Source organism: Balaenoptera borealis (assembly GCF_965194805.1).
Source record: "Balaenoptera borealis genome assembly, chromosome: 1".
NCBI classification, from domain to species: Eukaryota; Metazoa; Chordata; class Mammalia; order Artiodactyla; family Balaenopteridae; genus Balaenoptera; species Balaenoptera borealis.
This window is the reverse complement of record NC_138860.1, coordinates 156,162,007-156,181,953: the sequence shown is the minus strand read 5'-3', so window position 1 is coordinate 156,181,953 and position 19,947 is coordinate 156,162,007. Positions and strand designations below refer to the sequence as shown.

General features: G+C 45.1%; 2 protein-coding genes across 15 annotated transcripts in view; one reads left to right on the top strand and one right to left on the bottom strand.

The window, feature by feature from the left end:
- The window catches only part of MAST2 (microtubule associated serine/threonine kinase 2), a 200,988-nt gene extending 197,902 nt beyond the window's left edge, over positions 1 to 3,086 (top strand). For 11 of the 14 annotated variants that reach the window (XM_082364118.1, XM_082364129.1, XM_082364123.1 and 8 more), the window contains 4 exons: positions 146 to 268; positions 715 to 851; positions 988 to 1,181; positions 1,496 to 3,086. In XM_082364118.1, coding sequence (XP_082220244.1) covers positions 146 to 268; positions 715 to 851; positions 988 to 1,181; positions 1,496 to 3,030 — 1,989 coding nt within the window. In that variant the 3' untranslated portion in view covers positions 3,031 to 3,086. The remainder of the gene's footprint in view (positions 1 to 145; positions 269 to 714; positions 852 to 987; positions 1,182 to 1,495) is intronic. The other 3 variants (XM_082364124.1, XM_082364119.1, XM_082364130.1) reach the window with 1 other exon arrangement.
- A 4,426-nt stretch (positions 3,087 to 7,512) lies between these two features.
- The window catches only part of LOC309615439 (phosphatidylinositol 3-kinase regulatory subunit gamma), an 86,441-nt gene continuing 74,006 nt past the window's right edge, over positions 7,513 to 19,947 (bottom strand). The window contains exons 8-10 of the mRNA XM_082365071.1: positions 18,115 to 18,189; positions 17,505 to 17,675; positions 7,513 to 11,078 (exon numbers count right to left, since the gene is read on the bottom strand). Of these exons, the coding sequence (XP_082221197.1) occupies positions 10,880 to 11,078; positions 17,505 to 17,675; positions 18,115 to 18,189 (445 nt within the window). The 3' untranslated portion in view covers positions 7,513 to 10,879. The remainder of the gene's footprint in view (positions 11,079 to 17,504; positions 17,676 to 18,114; positions 18,190 to 19,947) is intronic.

The following is a 19,947-nucleotide window of genomic DNA, read 5'->3' as shown; positions in this document are numbered from 1 at the left end:
CCTGTCTGTCCCTGCTTCTGTCCCCGCCCACATTACCCTCAGGGGTTAAAGAGTGGGGGGTAGGGGTCACAACTCGATGAGCAGAGCTAGGCCCCACCCTTCATGCTCAGGCTCCAGGCTGAGGACTGTTCTCTCCCCGGGACAGCACGTGGAGGACGGAGGTCCAGCCAGTGAGGCGGGGCTCCGTCAGGGGGACCTCATCACACACGTCAACGGGGAGCCTGTGCACGGGCTGGTGCATACAGAGGTGGTGGAGCTGATCCTGAAGGTCAGTGCTGGGTGTGCCGCCTGCTGCGGTCCCTGAATGACTCCAGCCTTATGAGTCTGTGACTGGCCATGGGGGAGTGGGAGAGTTGGGCGCACACATACCTGACACTGAGGACAGATGCACATACACACGGAACTTGGGTGTGGCCATAGCAAAGGGTTTTCACTGGAAGGCGACACCCTCATTGACCAAGGCAGGGATCCTGCTGAGCTGTGGGTAGGACTGGAGGACAGGGCATGTGAACCTCTTCTCTATCTTCCCAACCGCAAACCACTTGGGCTCCAGTGGAGCCATTTCCTAATCTGTGAAGAAGGAAGGTGGTCCCTGGCTCAGACATGGTGATGCAGGGGCAGAAGCTCAAGCTGTGGGACAGCCGTACCCAGCGGGAGGGGCAGGGGCAGGAACACAGCCACGGCCTTAGCCTAGGCTCATGCTCTGATCCCCAGAGTGGAAACAAGGTGTCTATTTCAACAACTCCCCTGGAGAACACATCCATTAAAGTGGGGCCAGCTCGGAAGGACAGCTACAAGGCCAAGATGGCCCGAAGGAGCAAGCGGAGCCGGGGCAAGGATGGGCAAGAAAGGTGAGCCAGACTTAGCCCAGGGGATCTGCTCTCAGCCACCTAGGTGCTAGTGTGTGCTGGGGACCCTGGCCCTTGCCCCAGTGTGTGCTGTGCCCTGGGCACCAACTCAGACAGCCTCTGACCCCTGTCTCTGCAGCAGAAAAAGGAGCTCCCTGTTCCGGAAGATCACGAAGCAGGCATCCCTACTCCACACCAGCCGCAGCCTTTCTTCCCTTAACCGCTCTTTGTCATCAGGGGAGAGTGGGCCAGGCTCTCCCACACACAGCCACAGCCTTTCTCCCCGATCTCCCACTCAGGGCTACAGGGTGACCCCTGAAGCTGTGCATTCAGGTATGAAGGGCTGGTTGCAGAGACAGCCCCTGGGAGGTAGCAGAGTCCTGGGCCCTCTGTGCTTCCCACTGGTCCCACTCTGAAGCTCTCATCCAACCCACCCCCTTAAGATCCAGCAGTCTTGGGGAGGAGGTGACAGAGGTGGAGGGTGACTTCATTTCTGTAGCCTGGGCTCTGGTTCACTGGTGGAGTAACCTTGATGATCCTGGGGCATTCCAGGGCTAAGCCCTGTTTTGCCCCTCAGTCACTTCTTAGAGCTAACTGCTCTGCCTTTGTGTGTGTGTGTCTCTGTCTGTCTGTCTGTCTGTGCAAAGTGGGGGGAAATTCATCACAGAGCAGCTCCCCCAGCTCCAGCGTGCCCAGTTCTCCAGCCGGCTCTGGGCACACACGGCCCAGCTCCCTCCACGGTCTGGCGCCCAAGCTCCAACGCCAGTACCGCTCTCCACGGCGCAAGTCAGCAGGCAGCATCCCACTGTCACCACTGGCCCACACCCCTTCTCCACCACCAGCAGCTTCACCCCAGCGTTCCCCATCACCCCTGTCTGGCCATGGAGTCCAGGCCTTCCCTACCAAGCTTCACTTGTCGCCTCCCCTAGGCCGGCAACTCTCACGGCCCAAGAGTGCGGAGCCACCCCGCTCACCGCTACTTAAGAGGGTGCAGTCAGCTGAGAAACTGGCGGCTGCACTCGCTGCTTCTGAGAAGAAGCTAGCCACTTCTCGAAAACATAGCCTTGACCTGCCCTACCCTGAGCTAAAGAAGGAATTGCCACCCAGGGAAGTCAGCTCTCTGGAGGTAGTTGGGACCAGGAGTGTGCTGTCTGGGAAGGGGGCGCTGCCAGGGAAAGGGGTGCTGCAGGCTGCTCCCTCACGGGCCCTAGGAACCCTCCGCCAGGACCGGGCTGAACGGCGAGAGTCGCTGCAGAAGCAGGAAGCCATCCGGGAGGTTGACTCTTCAGAAGATGACACTGATGAGGGGCCTGAGAACAGCCAAGGTGTACAGGAGCCAAGCTTGGTACCTAACCCAGAAGTGGGCCAGGATCCACTCCTCAGAGGAGCAGGAGCAGGAGCAGGAGAGGGTGAGGAAGAGGATGCCTTCTTGCCCAGGGATCCCAGGAGCCAGGGCCCAGTGGTCCCAGGCCTATTGACAGGGGTCACACTGGGATCTCCCAGAATGGAAGGCCCTAGTGTCCCCCAGAAGAGGCTTGGGATCCTACAAGCCTTTGAAGAGGCTGCCAGCTCCTCGTCATCAGCCCCCCACCTGGGTAGGGCTGGACCCACAGACCCCATCCCCCCTGAAGGCTGCTGGAAGGCCCAGCACCTCCACACCCAGGCACTAACAGCACTTTGTCCGAGCTCTTCAGGACTCATCCCCACCAGTTGCTCCACTGCCTCCACCTCTGGAGAGCTGGGCCCGTGGTCCTGGAAATTCATTGTTGAAGGCCCTGACAGGGCATCCCCAACCAGAAAGGCAACAATGTTAGATGGGCTGGCCAGCTCCCAGGATTTGGAAACTACAACTCCAGTCCACCCTGCAAACCTGCCTCCCAGACAGGAGGGGAAGTCATGGCCACCCAGTGCCCCTGGGCGGGCCCATCTACCTTGTGAGGTTCCCAGCCAGAGCTGGCTATGGGAGCCTGAGTGTACACAAAGAGAGGAAGAGGAGCCAGCCCTGGGTATCACCAAAGTGCCTGATGCCTCAGGTGACAGGAGGCAGGACATTCCATGCAAAAGCTGCCCCCTCACCCAGGAGCCTGGGCCCAGCCTGCTCCAGAAGGGCCGAGACCCAGGGGGCCCTCAGAAGCATCAGGACTTGGCATTGGCACCCGATGAGCTTTTAAAGCAAACATAGAGGTTGTTTGCCATTTCTTGCACTCAGTCCTGTGTAATACACGCTCTTGGAAACTATCTTTATGTCTTTGGCTTTCTTCTTTCCTTCAGTCAATACAAATGTAACTTAAGGTCCTGTGTTGCTGCTGAGAATGTAGTGATGAATGAGACACTGTTGTGGGAGGGTGCCTAAGCCAGCTAGGCTTCCCAGAGACTAGGGCATCTGAGCTCAAACCTGGAGGACAGATGATAGGTAGTAGTTTGCTAGGTTAGAAGAGTGGGGATTAGTGTGAGAAAGAATGTCCAGACAGAGTACGGCACTTGCCATACACCTGGCATATTCAAAGAGCTGAAAGTAATTCAAACTGGAAATGGGTCTAGTGAGTTAGACGAGGGCCATATCTAAGAGTCTTCTAGGAGTTTAGACTTTCTGTAGGTGATGGGGAACCAGAGAAGGCCATGTAGCAAGTAATATTCCTGCTTTATAGAGAAGGGGACTCAGGTTTTCAGACATTAATGTGAGCAAGATCATACAGCTCTGGGCAGGGCTAGGATTAGAATCTAGGTCTCTCTTGACTCTAGAACCCACATTTATCTCCTAATTTGGAGTGCTCTTAGCCAGTAAATGAGAAAAAGAGGTAGAGGGAGGTGAAGGGTTGAACTTGGGATATATTTAATTTGAGGTACTTGTGGGACATCCAGAAGTTTGGGTGCATGGGTCTGGAACTCAGTAGGAAAATCTAGACTGAAGTTAGAAATCTGAGAGCCATCAATGTAATGCACTAGCATTTAAGGCAAAGAGAGAAGACATCGAGGAAGAGTCATAAAATCCAAAAGTAAAGAGATTTTAAATGGAACGAGAGCTTACTTGGTAAAATGCTGAGAGGCCAGGTGAAATAGAGAAACTGCCTTCCGTATTTAGTCATAAACCGTTAATGTTTGTAGCCAGTCAGCCCTTCTTGGGCTGTTGTCAGGTAGGCCTTAGCACTGGATATGGACATTGCTGACATGGGCAGCCCCCAGTGGGTAGGACTGCAGTTGGTGAGTGGGTGGGTGGTGTGGAAGGGAGGGGGAGGACAGCTGTGGGACCATTGTTGTTGGAGGAGTCAGGAGATGGCATCCCAGGGACAGGGGGTAGGGCTGTGGCAGAGGGCCTCCATGGTGATGCAGGACTTGCCAAACTGCTGTCTTGCACTGACTGTTCCATAATCCAGTGCCTAGGTCAGAAGGAGAGGCATCAAGAGGCCTAGAGACAGGAAAATGCCTCTGGGTACTGGCTGGGCGCGACATGCATCCTGCAGCTCCTCGTCACCCTGTGTGGGGAAGGCTGTGGCCGCCAGAGGGCGCACCCTGCCTGTGGTGGCAGATGTCTGGCCCCTCAGCCTTCCAGGCCCCTCTTGAACCTGCCTTCCTCCTTCCTTCAGTCATTCACTGACGGCAGATCCTTGGACAGCCTGTCCGGGACACTGGGAACACAGGTAACTAGTTGCCTGGGGCAGCCCCCCATGTAGGTCAGGATCTGGTTAGAAGCGCCATACCATAGGTGAAGGGGGAGGTGCGGGCACATCTTGCAGCAGTTCCTGGGAGGGAGGACCTGCCCCCCTAGGGCGTTGGAAATGGGAGGAAGGAAGGGGTTTGAGAAGAGTAGGCACAGAGATGCTAAGCATCCTGTAATGCTTAGGGCAGCTGCCCCAAGTGCCAGTGGTGCTCCCCTTGAGAAACACTGCCAGATTAGCCTGACAGGAGTGAGGAGCTTCTGGAAGGTAATTCTGGGAGTGGTATAATCAGATTTAGGTTTTAGGAAGATCACTGGCCGCAGTGTAGAGAGGCTCAAGTGGAGTAAGCCGACCAGAGAGAAAATGATGTAGTGACCCGTTGCGGTGGTCTAAACTAGGATGGCAACAATGAGGAGGTGTCCCCAGAAGGCGGGGAGGTGTAGGGAGCTGGACGCATAGATCTGGCAGCCATCAGGCAATAGGTGGTAATTAAAGCCATAGGAGAAGATAGGGATTGTACAGAGGACATGTGCAGAAGGAAAAAGGAAAAGGTCCAAGCCATTGAGGTTAGCTGAGTGGAGGGAGCCAAATGAGTAACTGAAGTAGGGGATGAGATCCTGAACTTGGGAGAAGCCAGATGATTTTAAGAATTTTGTGATTTACCATAAGAGCAATTGAAAGTTATTTAATGGTTTTACACAAGTTCAGATTTGGGTGTTTTTTTTTTTTTTTTTTTTTTAATATTTTGGCTGTGTTGGGTCTTCGTTGCTGCGCGGGCTTTCTCTAGTTGCGGCGAGCAGGCTACTCTTCATTGTGGTGCACAGGCTTCTTATTGCTGTGGCTTCTCTTGTTGCGGAGCATGGGCTCTAAGCACATGGCTTCAGTAGTTGTAGCACACAGGCTCAGTAGTTGTGGCGCACGGGCTTAGTTGCTCCGTGGCATGTGGAATCTTCCCAGACCAGGGATTGAACCTGTGTCCCCTGCATTGGCAGGCAGATTCTTAACCACTGTGCCACAGGGAAGTCCCTTTTTGGTGTTTTTTTTGTTTTGTTTTGTTTGGAGTTTTTTTGTTGTTGTTTTTTTTGTTTTTTGTTTTTAGTTCCCTGACCAAGGATTGAACCTGGGCCCTGGCAGTGCAAGTCTTGAGTCCTAACCACTGGACCACCAGGGAATTCCCCAGATTTCTATTTTGAAAAGATGACTCTGGTTGCTATAATGAAAATGAATTTGAGGGGGCAAGAATGATAAAAGGGAGGCCTTCCAGTATTGTTAGAGATAGTGAAACAGTGAAGTTGGAGAGAAGTTGGATATCTTTGCTATTTAGAAAGTAAAAATTGATATAGGTTGGTGGTGGGTTTTATGTAGACACAAAGCAAAGGTATCAAAGATGACTACATTCCTGACCTATATAACCAGATGAATTATGTATTTCCATTCACTGAAATATGAAATAATGAAAGAACCAGGGCTACGTGGTGACCCTGCATTCAATATGTTGCATGTGAGGTACCTCGCAACATAGGTCTGGGCAGGAGAAACAACGATGGGTATGATTGGCCTAGAGACGGTAGGTGAATTCATGGATGTGGATAAAACTGCCAGGGAAAAAGGCATAAGTGAGGGGGCCAGAGGCGCCCAAGAGACTTACTTAGAGTCCAGGAGAATTAAAAGGAACAGTCAGAGATGCAGGAGGAAAACGAGATGAATGATCATGGAGTCAATAGCAGAGTTTTTCAGAGTAGTCACAATGCTGGTTACTTAAGACATCAAGGAGAGCAATTTCAGGTAGTGGTGAGACCCGTACTGAAGAGCTTGAGGAGGTGAAGAAATAAAGACAAACTTAGATGTTTTTTTAAAAAGGTTAGGCTCTGAAGAGATAAAGGATTGAGTAGAGACTGAGCAAGTGGAGTGAGAGACAGCCAGCCACGTTTAAATGGATCATCCAGTTGAGAGGGAACAACAGAGAACTCACAGGAGATTCCTGAGAAGATGGGAGAAAACAGGATCCAAAATACACATGGAGAGACTAGCTTATAGTTGGAGGAGGGCTACCTTTTGTAATTTGACAGGTGAGAGGGAGAGGAGTTAGTTAGGTGGATGCAGACCAGTTATAGGTTTGGTGGTAGGAACGTAAGGGAATTCATAGCCAAGCATATGTTTACTCATTAAGTAGACAAAAAGTTTGCAGTCCTGTGGGACACCCAAGGCCCCATTTGAGATATCCCGCCAGCAGGTGGAGTTCAGAAGAGAGGACTGGGCTGTAGATAGATAGGAGTTTGAGCATCCCATGCTGAGAGTGGAAAAAACTCTCAGAATTAGGGGAGATCATCCGTGGTTCCTAGCAGTGGCCTTGAGGGTGCTATGTAGCTAAGTGCACTGGGGAGGAAGGACGTAGGCAAGGTCATTTAGAACAATAGATTATTGCCCTTCAGTCTGATTTGTAATTCAGTACACACGTGAGTGGGGCCTGAGTGACAAGGATGAGAACTGCAGTGCCCTTTGCCCACAGTGCTGGTCACATGTTTGCTGATTATGTTCCCAACATGTAGGAACCTCAACAAAGTGTGGCAGGAGGGTGACGGCCGGGGGCAACAAGAGGACAGGCAGACTGTTAAGACAGCCCACACCCCTGCCCCCACAAAACAGCATGCAAACACACTGCTGGGCAGAGACAGGTATTAAGAATCAATTAAGTGGCCTTTCTAATAGGAATGGGGTGAGGACAAAAGGGCTCTCACGTTTAACTTTATCAGGGTTAGTTTCTGAGTCTCCGTGTGTCCTGTGTTGGTGGACAGGATTCTGGCATCATGCCTGACAGGCTTGACTTCCTCTTCAGGGGAAGAAGAGAGCCTCTGGTAACCCCAAATCAGCCCCAGGACTGATCTTGATCTTTTGGTGCCATGGCAGAGAAGGTTTGGGAGCTTCGGGGCTTTTCAATACCCCAGTCCTCTTCCTTTTGCCACCCCCCGCCCAGCCCACCCCTCCATAGCATGAGAACAAAAAGGTGCTTTATTGTAATGTCTTTATTGCATTACTGGAGCAAGTTGGCCAGACTGTCCCCACTTGGGGAAGGTAAAAAACAAAAAGACCAAAAAGTATCTCCCCTCACCTTCCCCCCACCCTCCCCCACAACTGCACAGCAATGTCTGAACACACCTGGTGACAAGAACAATTTGCAAAAGTGGTCTAGGAACTACATTATGAATTGTCCCAACACAAGACATACAGTTGGCTTCCTTGTAAATCCGATATTTTTACGTAACTACATGAATTTTTTTGACTACACCAAAGACAACAGAAGAATAGGTTTTTCACGAGTAACAACAGGGCACCAAAGTCACATGCTGGAATTTGTAAGGAAACAAGGTTGTCTGTCACAAGTGGCTGGAGCTAGAGCAAGGCTGAGCAGTTGACAGCAGAGGGCCCAGCCAGGCCCCCATCTGGACCCTCTGCTTTGAGGCCACTGAAGCCTCACACAGATCTACTAAGGAGTCTTAACTGGCAAGAGACCACCTTGAATAACCAGTAATTGCCCACATGCAATTCTTGGCCCAAGAGGACCCATGAGGCTGGTTCCTTGCTGCAAGAGGAGACCGGTGGAAGACACCACATTGGCTCTCAGAGCTTCTGCAAAGCACTTGAGGGTCCAAAATAAGCGGGGATTCCATCGAGGCTTGGAGACAGAGTAGGGGCGGTAATCAGAAGTCCTCAAACTTGACCAAATCAGTGGTAAGGACACCACTAGCCTATACAGGCCTGAGGCATGGCCAAGGCTTAGTTAGCATCTATGGCCAGATGGAGACAGAGCATTGTTCTGTGATGAAAGCTCAACCTGGAAAAGATAGGCCTCTGACCGGTGTCCAGCCAGCCCCAAGCTGCTTCCGTGTTGGTGGCCAGCTTCTCTAGCCTGGAAAACAATGAGCCCCTCTGGTCTTGGTCTGTCTCTTTACCCTCTGCCTCACTGAGGCTGCAGTTAAGATGCCAAGAGAGAATCCCAGGGCCCAGATCATGGGATAACACACAGAGCTAGGTTCTGATGAAGGAGGCCAAGACCTGCTGCCAAGACCATGGAGTAAAAGAGCTGCATACTACCCCTCCAAGTGGTTAGCAGACTGGTCCCTATGCCATTTCCACTGGTCAAGATCAAGCAAATCACATGGCAACTACTCAGAAAAGATACTTTCCAACTTCTCAAATGATCCCTAGGTCTTAGTTCCCACAAAGCGACAAATTCAGTAATGAAAAACAGGGAAGAAAAAGTGAAGGAATGTATGACTTAAAAATGAGTAGCCCTTCTCCACTAGCCAGCCCAAGTGTAAATGGTAGATGGTGCTTGCGCTCTCCCTGCACACCCTTAATGCTGCCTGATAAGGAGCAACACATGGTTCATCCTCATTCTCCTTTTCGTTTATTTTAAGAGATATCCAGGACACACTAAATTTTAGTACCAGAAAGAAGGGATTCCTTGCACCCAATCTTGAGCATCTAGCTGCTTAAGCAGGTTCAACAATCTGGCAATATGGGGAAGGGATTCCAGCGGGCTATCAACTAGTTAAGGGCTTAGGTCAGAACAGTGACACTGGAGGGGGTTTCATTTGTCTGCCTCACCCAATCCTGAGACTGCAACGTAACCAAGGAAAAGCCAAAGATATGCCCCTTTTCTTTCTATCTTCACTGTTAGTAACTCTGGAGGTTCTCCCCCAAATTGTTAATCTATGTCTATTTCTATGTCATGGTCCATTCTAGATCCTGTCACCAAGATAAGTGCTCAGGGGAAGCAAAATTTGTTTCTTTCATCCCCAAAACTGGAGTTTCCCTAGGTGTAAACCTTATTTATTCACCAAGAGATTGGCTCAGAGGCAGCTGGACTCTATTTGTCAAACGAGTGTTGACTGAGGAGGGTGGAGCATAATGGAGGTAGGAGTAGAGGCTGCCTCCAGCTCCATTTGCCCAGCTTCACTCAGCTGGAAGGCTTAAACCACATGAAGCAGAGGATTCCTGGCCTAAAATCAGGGCCACTGGAGCATGAGGACAGTCTGTGCACATCATCTTAACGGCAGGATCACAAAAAAGGCAAAGAAAAAAGCTTCCAGATGGCTTCGGCTAACAGTCTAAACTCCAAGCCATCCCTTCCTCTCCTTGCAAAAGTTTCAGAAACCACTGTATGGAAGCACATGGGTAATGTGGTATGACCCTCGCCCTGGAAACCAGAGCCCTTGGGCCTGTGATTTACTGAAGTCCCTGACTGCTATCTGGCTCCCTTCCAGCTACAGCCTTAGCCACCTATGGCTCCCCTGGGCCCTACCCAGCAAACGACAGGAGATGACGGGAAATTAAACCATGCTGACTATTTCTGCTGGGCATTTAAACTTGGGGAAGCACATATAAGAATGTTGTTCTACATCATTATTTGGTATATCAAGCCATCTAAAAGCACTGGATTGCACCTTTTCTTTACTCATACACACAAGTTACAAAGGTTTCAAACAACAGATCATTCTTTAGGCTAAGGAAACACCACACAAGTACCAACTTCATTTTATGATTCAAAGCTCACCAGCCCACAAAAAGAACACTATTCCTCATCTCAGAGAAACAAGGGCAGGGCAAAAGGAGTTACACTGACCAATTTTAGTGTTTGCTAAAACTAACAAATTCTCTAGTTTTACTTTCAAGTTTTGGTACAGAAGTGTGCATTCAGATACTAGTGCCGCCTTCTTCCATCAGACCTTAGTCTGGCAACAATCGTTTTGCTGGGATCAATTTGGTTTCTAAACATAATGCTTCTTTAAAGGGAGGAGCTACTGAGATGCTGACGCCTAAACGATGTTGGTTAAGTACCTTCGGTTGAAAGTTTTTACCCATGGATTAAGATTCTTTAAATGAAATCCCAAGCCTCCCCATTTTCCTTTGGTTGTCTTTTTCACCAAATGCCATTCTACCACTGAACCAAAACCACCGCCTTGTTGGGAGGAAGAGAGAAGGGCCATGCCCCACCACACTCTCAGGGCGACATGGCCTCTCAGAAGAGGACATGGACTCCCCAGAGGCTTCCAGATATAACTCTCACCCCCATCAGGCCTAATGTGTTCTGTTGAGGGTGCCTGGCTAAATAAAACAAAAACCCCAAGGAAACAGACTTTCCAAAAAACAGCATCTGCTCCCAGCTTCCTATGTCAGTGCAGCAGTGAGTCCCAGAGAACCCCAGGCCCCATATGCCCCCATTCTGGCCGGCTGCTGCTCGGCCTCTCCACTTCACATTCACAGAATCACTTCTTGTGCAAAACAAGCAGTCTACGTAGAAAGAATGCCCTCATAGTCTAATAAAAACTGTAGAAAAAATGCTAGAGAGCCACCGCTCTTCCCACTCCCTCTTTATCTGCAGAGCGAGGGCATCTGTGCGTGGACAGGGTAGGCAAGCCTGACGTTGAGGGAGTCATTGTGCTGGACGAGGGATGTCTGCTGGTAATGGAGCACCAGCTCCTTCAGTGAGCTGTACAGGTTGTAGGGCTCTGCAAAGCCATAGCCCCGAGCAGTGCTGTAGATCACGCAGTGCTTCACTTCCCCATCAGCACTGCAAAGATACAACACACAAACACCACAGGGAATTAAGGCAGATAGCAACAGATAAAGGGACCCTAAATGAACAGAAGTCTGAGAGCAGTTGTTCTGCAAAGGAGAAGCAGAAGCTTTTTGTCAATCAAAGCTTGTATGATATCACACCCATGTGTCCCCCCACCCCTACAGACTTGTCACAGAGATACCCTTCATTTCCCAAGACCTGGTAGCTAAAATGGATGGCTGCATTTAATCACTCAGCTCTGGACCTCCATTAGGCAAGAATGCACTGCAGGGGGCAAAACAAACCAAAAAAAAAAAAAAATTAAGTGTGCAAATCAGTGGTTTTTAGAATATTCATAAGGTTGTGAAACAATCACCACTATCTCACTCCAGAATATTTTCATCACCCTAAAAAGAAACCATATATCCATTAGTAGTCACTCTGTATTCCTCCCTCCCCCTAGACCCGGGCAACCACTAACCTACTGTCACTATGGATTTGCCTACTCTGGACATTTCATATAAACGGAATCATACAGTATCACTCAATCTTTTGTGTCTGGCTACTTTCACTTAATACACCATTTTCAAAGTTCTTCTGTGTGGTAGCATGTATTGATACTTCATTTCTCCTCATGGCTGAGTAATATTCTATTGTATGGATATGCCACAATTTGGTTGTCCATTCATCAACTGATGGGACACCTGGATTGTTAACACTTTTTGGCTATAGTGAATAGTCACATACAAGTTTTTGTATGGACACGGGTTTTCAGTTCTCTTGGATATATACCTAAGAGGGGAACTGTTGAGTCATAAGTTAAACTTCTTGGGAATTCCCCGGAGGGCCAGTGGTTAGGACTCAGTGCTTTCACCGCCGTGGCCCTGGGTTCAATCTCTGGTCGGGGAACTAAGATCCCACAAGCTGCGTGGCATGGCACCCCCCAACCTCGCCAAAAATAAAGTTAAACTTTTTGAGAAACTGCCAAACTGTTTTCTGAAGTGGTTGCACCATTTTAAGTTCCTGCCAGCGGTGTACGAGGGCTCTAACTTCTCCACATCCCTGTCAACACTTGTTATTGTCCATCTCTGTGATTACTGTCATCCTTGTGGTATCTCATGGTGGTTTTGATTTACAGTTCCCTAATGACTAATGACATTGAGCATCTTTTCATATGCTTATTGACCATTTATATATCTTCTTTAAAGAAATGTCTACTTGAATCCTTTGCCCATTTTTAATTGGGGCACTTGTCTTTTTATTGTTAAGAGTTCTTCATATATTAGACACTAGTTGCTTAGATATATGATTTGCAAATATTTCCTCCCATTCTGTGGGTTGTCTTTTTTACTTTCTTGATAGTGTCCTTTGATGCACAAAGTCTTTAATTACGGTGAAGTCCAATTTATCTTTTTCTTTTGTCATCTGAGTTTTTGATGTGTTAAGAGACCACTGCCTAATCCAAAGTCACAAAGATTTATACCTAATGTTTTCTCCTAAGTGTTTTACCTTTTAGCTCTTACATTTAGTTCTATGATACATTTTGGGTTTTTTAAAAAATATTTATTTATTTATTTTTGGCTGCGTCGGGTCTTAGATGCAGCACGCGGGATCTTTTTGTTGCAGTGCATGGGCTTCTCTCTAGTTGCAGCGCGCAGACTCTAGCTGTGGTGCACGGGCTTAGTTGCCCTGTGGCATGTGGGATCTTAGTTCCCCAACCAGGGATCGAACCCGCGTCCCCTGCATTGGAAGGTGGATTCTTAACCACTGGACCACCAGGGAAGTCCCTAAGATACACTTTGAGTTAATTTTTGTATATGGTGTGAGGTGGGGGTCCAACCTCATTCTTCTGCATGTGGCTCACCAGTTGTCCCAGCACCATGTGCTGAAATGACTATTTTTTCCCCTTTGAATGGTCTTGAGACCCTTGCTGAAAACCAACTGACCATAATTGTAAGAGTTTATTATTTCCTGGCTCTCATTTCTATTCATTGAGCTACATGTTTAATCTTATGTTAGTACCTCACAATTTTGATTACTACAGCTTTGTTGTAAGTTTTCAAATTGGGAGGTGTACTTCAACTCTTTTCTATTCTTTCAAGGTTATTTTAGCTGTTCTGGATCCCTTGCATTTTCATATGAATTTTAAGATCATCTTGACATTTCTGTAAAAAGCCAGCTCGTACTGTTTATAGGGATTACACTGAACACATAGATCAATTTGGGAAGTACTGCCATCCATGAACACGGATGTTTTTCCACTTATTTAGGTTTTCTTTAAGTTCTTTCAATGATGTTTCATAGTTTTCACTGTATAGCTCTTGCACTTTTTTTTAAGCCTAGGCATTTTAGCATTTTTTATGCCATTATAAATAGACTGTCTTCATTTCATTTTCAGATTGTTCACTGCTAGTATATAGAAATACAACTGATTTTTGGTATCCTAATCTTTTAACCTGCAACCTTGCTGAACTCATTTACTAGCTCTAATAGTTTACTTCTTCCTTTCCAATCTGGATACCTTTTATTTCTTTTTCTTGCCTAAATGCCCTAGCTAGAACCTTCTGTACAATGATTAGGAGTGGTGAGAGCAGACATCCTTGTCTTCTTCCTGAGCTTAAGCATTCAGTCTTTTACCACTAAGTATGATATTAGCTGTGGGTTTTTCATACCCTTTATCAGGCTGAGGAAGTGCCCTCCTATTCCTAGTTTATTCAGTGTTGTTTAACATGTAAGAGTGTAAAACGCTTTTTCTGAGTCTACTGAAATAATCAGTAGATTATTGTCAGTTGATTTTTGTCCTTAATTCTATTAATATGGTTTATTACATTGATTTTTTAATGTTGAACCTCTTGGCATTCCTAAGATGAATTCTACTTAGTCATGGTTTATAATCCTTTTTATATGCTGCTGGAGTTGCTTTGCTAGTGTTTTGTTAAAGATTTTTATGTCTATATTCATAAGGAATATGCCTTCATAAAATGAATTAGGAAGTGTTCTCTCCTATTTTTTGGAAGAGTTTGTGAAGGACTTGTGTTAATTCCTTTTACATATTTGGTAGAATTCACCAGTGAAGCCAATTTCTTTACTCGTTAGAGTTCTATTCAGAATTTCTACTTCCTCTTAAGTCAGTTTTGGTAGTTTGTGTGCTTCCAGGAATTTGTCCATTTCATCTAGGTTGTTTAATTTGTTAGCATATAATTATTCATAGTATTCCATCATTATTTTTTTTTATTTCTGTAAGGACTGCAAGTAGTGTCCCCTCTTTCATCCTGATTTTAGTAATTTGTGTCTTCTCTCTCTCCCGTGTGTGTATGTGTGTGTGTGCAAGACTTTAACTAGAAGTTATTGATTTTGTTCATCCCAATTTCTGGTTTCACTGATTTCCTCAATTGTTTCCTTTTTAAAAAAATTTTATTTATTTTATTTATTTTTGGCTGCATTGGGTCTTTGTTGCCGCGCATGGGCTTTCTCTAGTTATGGCAAGCAGGGGCTACTCTTCGTTGCGGTGCGCAGGCTTCTCACTGCAGTGGCTTCTCTTGTTGCAGAGGTCGGGCTCTAGGCACGCGGGCTTCAGTAGTTGTGACACGTGGGCTCAGTAGTTGTGGTGCACAGGCTTAGTTGCTCTGCGGCATGTGGGATCTCCCTGGACCAGGGCTTGAACCCGTGTCCCCTGCATTGGCAGGCGGATTCTTAACCACTGCGCCACCAGGGAAGCCCTCCTCAATTGTTTTCTATTCTCTATTTTATTTACTTCTGTTCTAATCTTTATTATTCCCTTCCTTTTGCTCGATTGGGTTTAGTTTGCTCTTCTTTTTTTAGTTTCTTAAGGTGAAAGAAGGGTAGGTTATTGATTTGAGAGCTTTTTTAATATAAATGCTTACAGTTATAAATTTCCCTCTTAGCACCGCTTTAGCTGCATTCCATAAGTTTTGAATTTTGTGCTTCTCTTTTTAACTCGAAGTATTTTCTAATTTCCCTTGTTTTCTTTTTTTGATCTATTGCTATTTAGGAGTGTGTTATTTATTGTCCACATTTGTGAATTTCCCAAATTCCCTTATTTTTACTTTCTAATTTCTTTCCATTGTGGTTATAGACAACATATTTTGTATGATTTCAACCCTATTTATTGAGACTTGTGGCCTAACCTGTAGTCTAGCCTGTGTAATATTTCATGTGCACTTGAGAAGAATGTGTATTCTGCTGTTGTTAGATGAAGTGTTCTAGAGATGTCTGTTAGGTCTAGTTGTTTTATAGTGTTGTTCAAGTCTTCTGTTTCCTTGTTGATCTAACTGTTCTATCTCTAATCAAATTTCTTACCCCAAATAGCAATAACAATAAGGATCACAAGTGCTCACTACCTAACTAACTCCTTAACCTAGTGAAACACACATATTGTTGTTTCTAGCCTGAGAAGGCTGTAGAGTTAAGCAATTTCTTCTTAGGCTTCTTTATAATGTCATTTACAGAAATTAAAATGGAAAAACAAGTGAGTTTTATGCCTTGACTTCCTACTACATGATCATTTTAATTTTGCTATGAGAGTCTCCTTAAAAACTGAACTTATTCACATCCCTAACTTCAGCAAATGTCCTGAGTAAACTGAGAAATCACTGTAAGCAGGCTTTCTGTAGCTGGAGTGGCTAGCAAACAAGTGTAAGTCTGTGATGCCAGACTCTTTTGCTTCCAATCTCTCCAAAAGTGAACCCCAATATGATATATTACTGCAGTTGGTTTTCATAGGCAACAGAAATCCACACTGCTGTGGACTTGAGTCTGGTTAAGTCTGTGGCTAAAGGAAGGAGAAGGAGAAAAAGAATACAGCTCCCAAGATACTCAAGCTGCTCCTTGGTCTCCCAGGAATTAGCTGAGCTGCTGAGCAGCATTTTCCACCAGCCAAGTCTTTAACCCACAGGCTGCCACCCAACGACCTAGATAAGAGTGAGGGACTACTAATGCGCTGGGCTTATTGTCTTCCTTCTTTTTATTGTTCTTAAAAGATCTCAGATCCTGCAAGAGTCATATTCTCCTGCCATTTCCACTCAAATACACTTGAGTATCTGAGCCCAGGTCAGAGAGAAATGAAATGTTTCAAGTAGCTCTATCTTTGGATAATACTAATCCAATTCCTGCCTTACTTTTTGCCCATAGATGTCCCACTATTCAATATCCTTTCAAAGTCCAGCTCAAATGCCACCTCTTCCACAAAATCTCCCAACCCTCTTTCTCTAACAGAATTAGTTCTTCATGCACACAGCCTACTAGTGATACCTATGTCACAGTGATTTTATTTATCTTGGATATTTAACTGTGAAATGAAGAAAGTGTGGTGCAAAAGAAAAATGTGGGCTTTGAAACCAGGTAAAGTTGGATTCAAACTCTGACTGCATGACAGAGACAGACCACTAAGGACAAGATGATCATGTAAAGCACTAAGCATTCTGTTAATATGAGTGTCTTTTGTCTATCCTCACCACTTTGTCCTCTTTGAGGGCAAAATCATTTTGTCATCTTTGCTTGCCTTCTGGCATGTCCATCAGCAGCATCATTATCATAATAATATTAGTAGATAACATTTACTTATTATGTTCCAGCACTGATCAAAGTATATTAAATCACATATATTAACTCGAGTAATACTTTAAAAACCCTTAAGTAGATATTATTATTATCCTTATTTTACAAATAAGGAAACTAGGCAAAGAAAGTTTAAGTAACTTACCCTAGGTCACATATCTGGTAAGTGGTAGAGTCAGGATCTGAATCCTGTATATCTGGCCCCAAAGCTTGCTCTCATGACCATCATACTATTACCTCCACTGTAGGTATGGTCTTTGTCAATGAAAACAGTTGCCTTTTTAAGGAATATATATATAACACTTTGGCAAAATCTCACTGAGGCATGATTAATTGTCCCCAGAATTTCACTTTCCATTAAAAGGAAAATAGGCTTTTCCAAACAAAGTCATACAATCATCTTACAGAAAACATCCAACATTTTCTATCACTACCTCAACAGAATACTATTTAAGTACAAATTTTAGATAGTTTTTCTTCTGAAGTAAAAACAGTTCTGTTTAATCAAGCCTTCCTTAATCTGACAATGAAGGCCTAGTTAGGCAAGCAGGAGACTACTAAAGAATTAAGTGATCTTTTCAATTGAAAATCTCAAATTACTTTTCAGAGATACCTAAAATCCAATAGCAACAATGCAGGGCCTAGTCTGCTTACCATTTAAATTAAAATCCCCGAAATAATTTCAGATGGTATTTCTCTTAAAGCAACTAACTGTTTTCTTTGTACTAATATTAATGGTCTAAGCCATGGTTCCTCATTTTACTGTACTTCAACTAATTTGATCTGAACTTTAGGAGGCGTTGATTTTCTATTAATCAATGTGGAAGTTTTCAAAAGGTTATACCCCCAGAGAAGACTTACACCACAGAGCAAGCATAACATCCTTTCTTGCTACTCTCACGAATTAAGAATGCACCATCAGGTTTCCCATAAAGCAAGTCCTCTGCTTGTACTCGATTGATATCCTCAACAAACCAGGTTTTCTCATCATAATGGGGCAGGTTTTCATCTTCCTCATTGATAAAATAGGTCCTAAAAATTAAATGTTAAAATATTATTCTAACAATCAGTTTACTTATATCTAAAAGCAAATCCACGAATAAAACTCTCTTCTAAATCTTTAACCACAAAATGACAAAGTGGAATTGCAATTAGTTGGATTTTTTTTTAACAACTTCATTATTTGCTATCATGCAGAAAGCACAGAATTCACATGTCTCATCCAATAACCTGACACATGAATGTGTGAATGAGCAATGCTTAAGCATCCATGTTTCATATGGTTCAGCAGGTCTTTGAACTCAAGTGCCTATAGGGTATTCTTGAGGCAATTCAATTTAAAGAGGTGCAAAGTTCTTGATTCAAATGTCCTCAAATAACAAAGAGAACCAGCACGCAGTATGTATTAAGAAGTCCCATGTCTTATCCTGGAAACAAAGCCCTCTGACAGAAAGGTACAGAGAGAACTTACTCAGCAGCATCCTCATTCTTGATTCCCAGCCAGGCATTTAGGCGCTTCTGTCTTACTCCTTTGTGATTGAGCCACCTGCCAGAGGGAAGACACCAGTGTCAGTGTCTATGCAAACTCTGCCTGGACAAAGCAGACACGTCCAAGCCAACCAAACTTCCAGGGTCCAGGAACTTATTTTCCCCAGTCCCACTAAGAATGGCCAGAGATTTCCCTAAACTTGTTTCTCCATTACTTCTCCTTCAACTTTTTGCAAAAAGGCAGAGACACAGAAAGCTACTTGAAATTAGGCACTTATCTCACTTTTCACTTTCCTTTTCTAAAAGGTTATATAACCACAAGCACACATATACTCGCACTCAAACACAATGGGACACTTGTTTCTGAAATCATTAGTTAGGCGAGCATGGTGTCACATTTGCAATCTCCACTAAGCCAGAGTATGCAATCCCTCACTGGCCTACTACACTGAGTTACATTCTAAAACAGAATTTCAAGGTCTATTTTTGCACCTAAGTGAGCCACAAGAAATTCAGGGTGGCAATCTGAGTAATTAATACAAATCTACTTCATCACCAGGTAGATCACAGTATTTCAAAATATACCAACATTTTAGATGTAAAATGAAATAAACCATTTCATCTCGTTCCACTGAGATGGACGATGGCCTAAAACTTCAGTGGAGTATAAAAACTCTTTCATTCATCACCATCCTCCAACCAGGCCCCTGATCATTCAGGTGTCATCATAAACATCTCAGGGAAGACTACCCTAAATTGTCCCAACTAAGGCAGTCCACCAGTCACTCTACACTTTTATTTTATCATCTTCTTAGTACTTGCCTGCAATTCATTTTTTTTAATGGTTTTTTTGGCCACGCTGCACGGCTTGGGGGATCTTAGTCCCCAACCAGGGACTGAACCCGGGCCACAGCAGTGAAAGCGCTGAGTCCTAACCACTGGACCACCAGGGAACTCCCTGAAATTCATTATTTTCACTTGGTTATGTTTGTCTCCCCAGCTAAAATGTAAGCTGCTTTAAAGAAAGGGATCTGTCCTGCTCATGGCTATTCCAAACGCTGAAAACAGTACCAGCACATGGTAGATATTCAATAAATAGTCAGTAAATATCTGTAGGTGGGCCACTTTTAACAAAGTCTTCAGGGTCAACTCCAAGGTCATCTTGTACCTCCCTCTGACCCCAAGTACAGTAGATAACTTGGCATCACAACTAATTCTAAAGTTCTTTTAAGATAGATTACACAGCCTTTCTCAATAAGACGTTAACCTGGATTTCAGTTAACCTGGATTTCATTTTGTATGCTTAGTGAACCTGGATTTCATTTCAGTTAACCTGGATTTCATTTTGTATGCTTAGTGAAACTGGAAAACTGGAAAACAACTAACATATGATCTTGATAGAATTTATTTAGTAACAAACCCCATCCTACACTATCACTTCTCTTAGCAAAATATCCAGATACCCTCCTCTAAACACTCTTAATATCCAAAGTTTTCTATCCTTGAAGAACTGATCTTTCCTTTGTTAAATAAACTGATCTTTCTCTTTATTAAATAAAGAGACAAGCACACTGGGTAAAAGGCTTAAAATGAACAAACTGTACCACATTTTCTCTTGAGTCCCCATTTTCTTGTAAGCCACCAACCTCTGTAAACTGAGCCTCCTTTTCTGCCACAAGGAATGTTAAGACACCCAGGAAAATCCAGGCGAAAGAGAAGAATATTTTGGTTCACGCTCTATCTATGATGGTCTCGGCCTTCTGACACAGGCAACTTTTCTAATCTCCCAAAAGTCCACTTCAAATACTACTATATA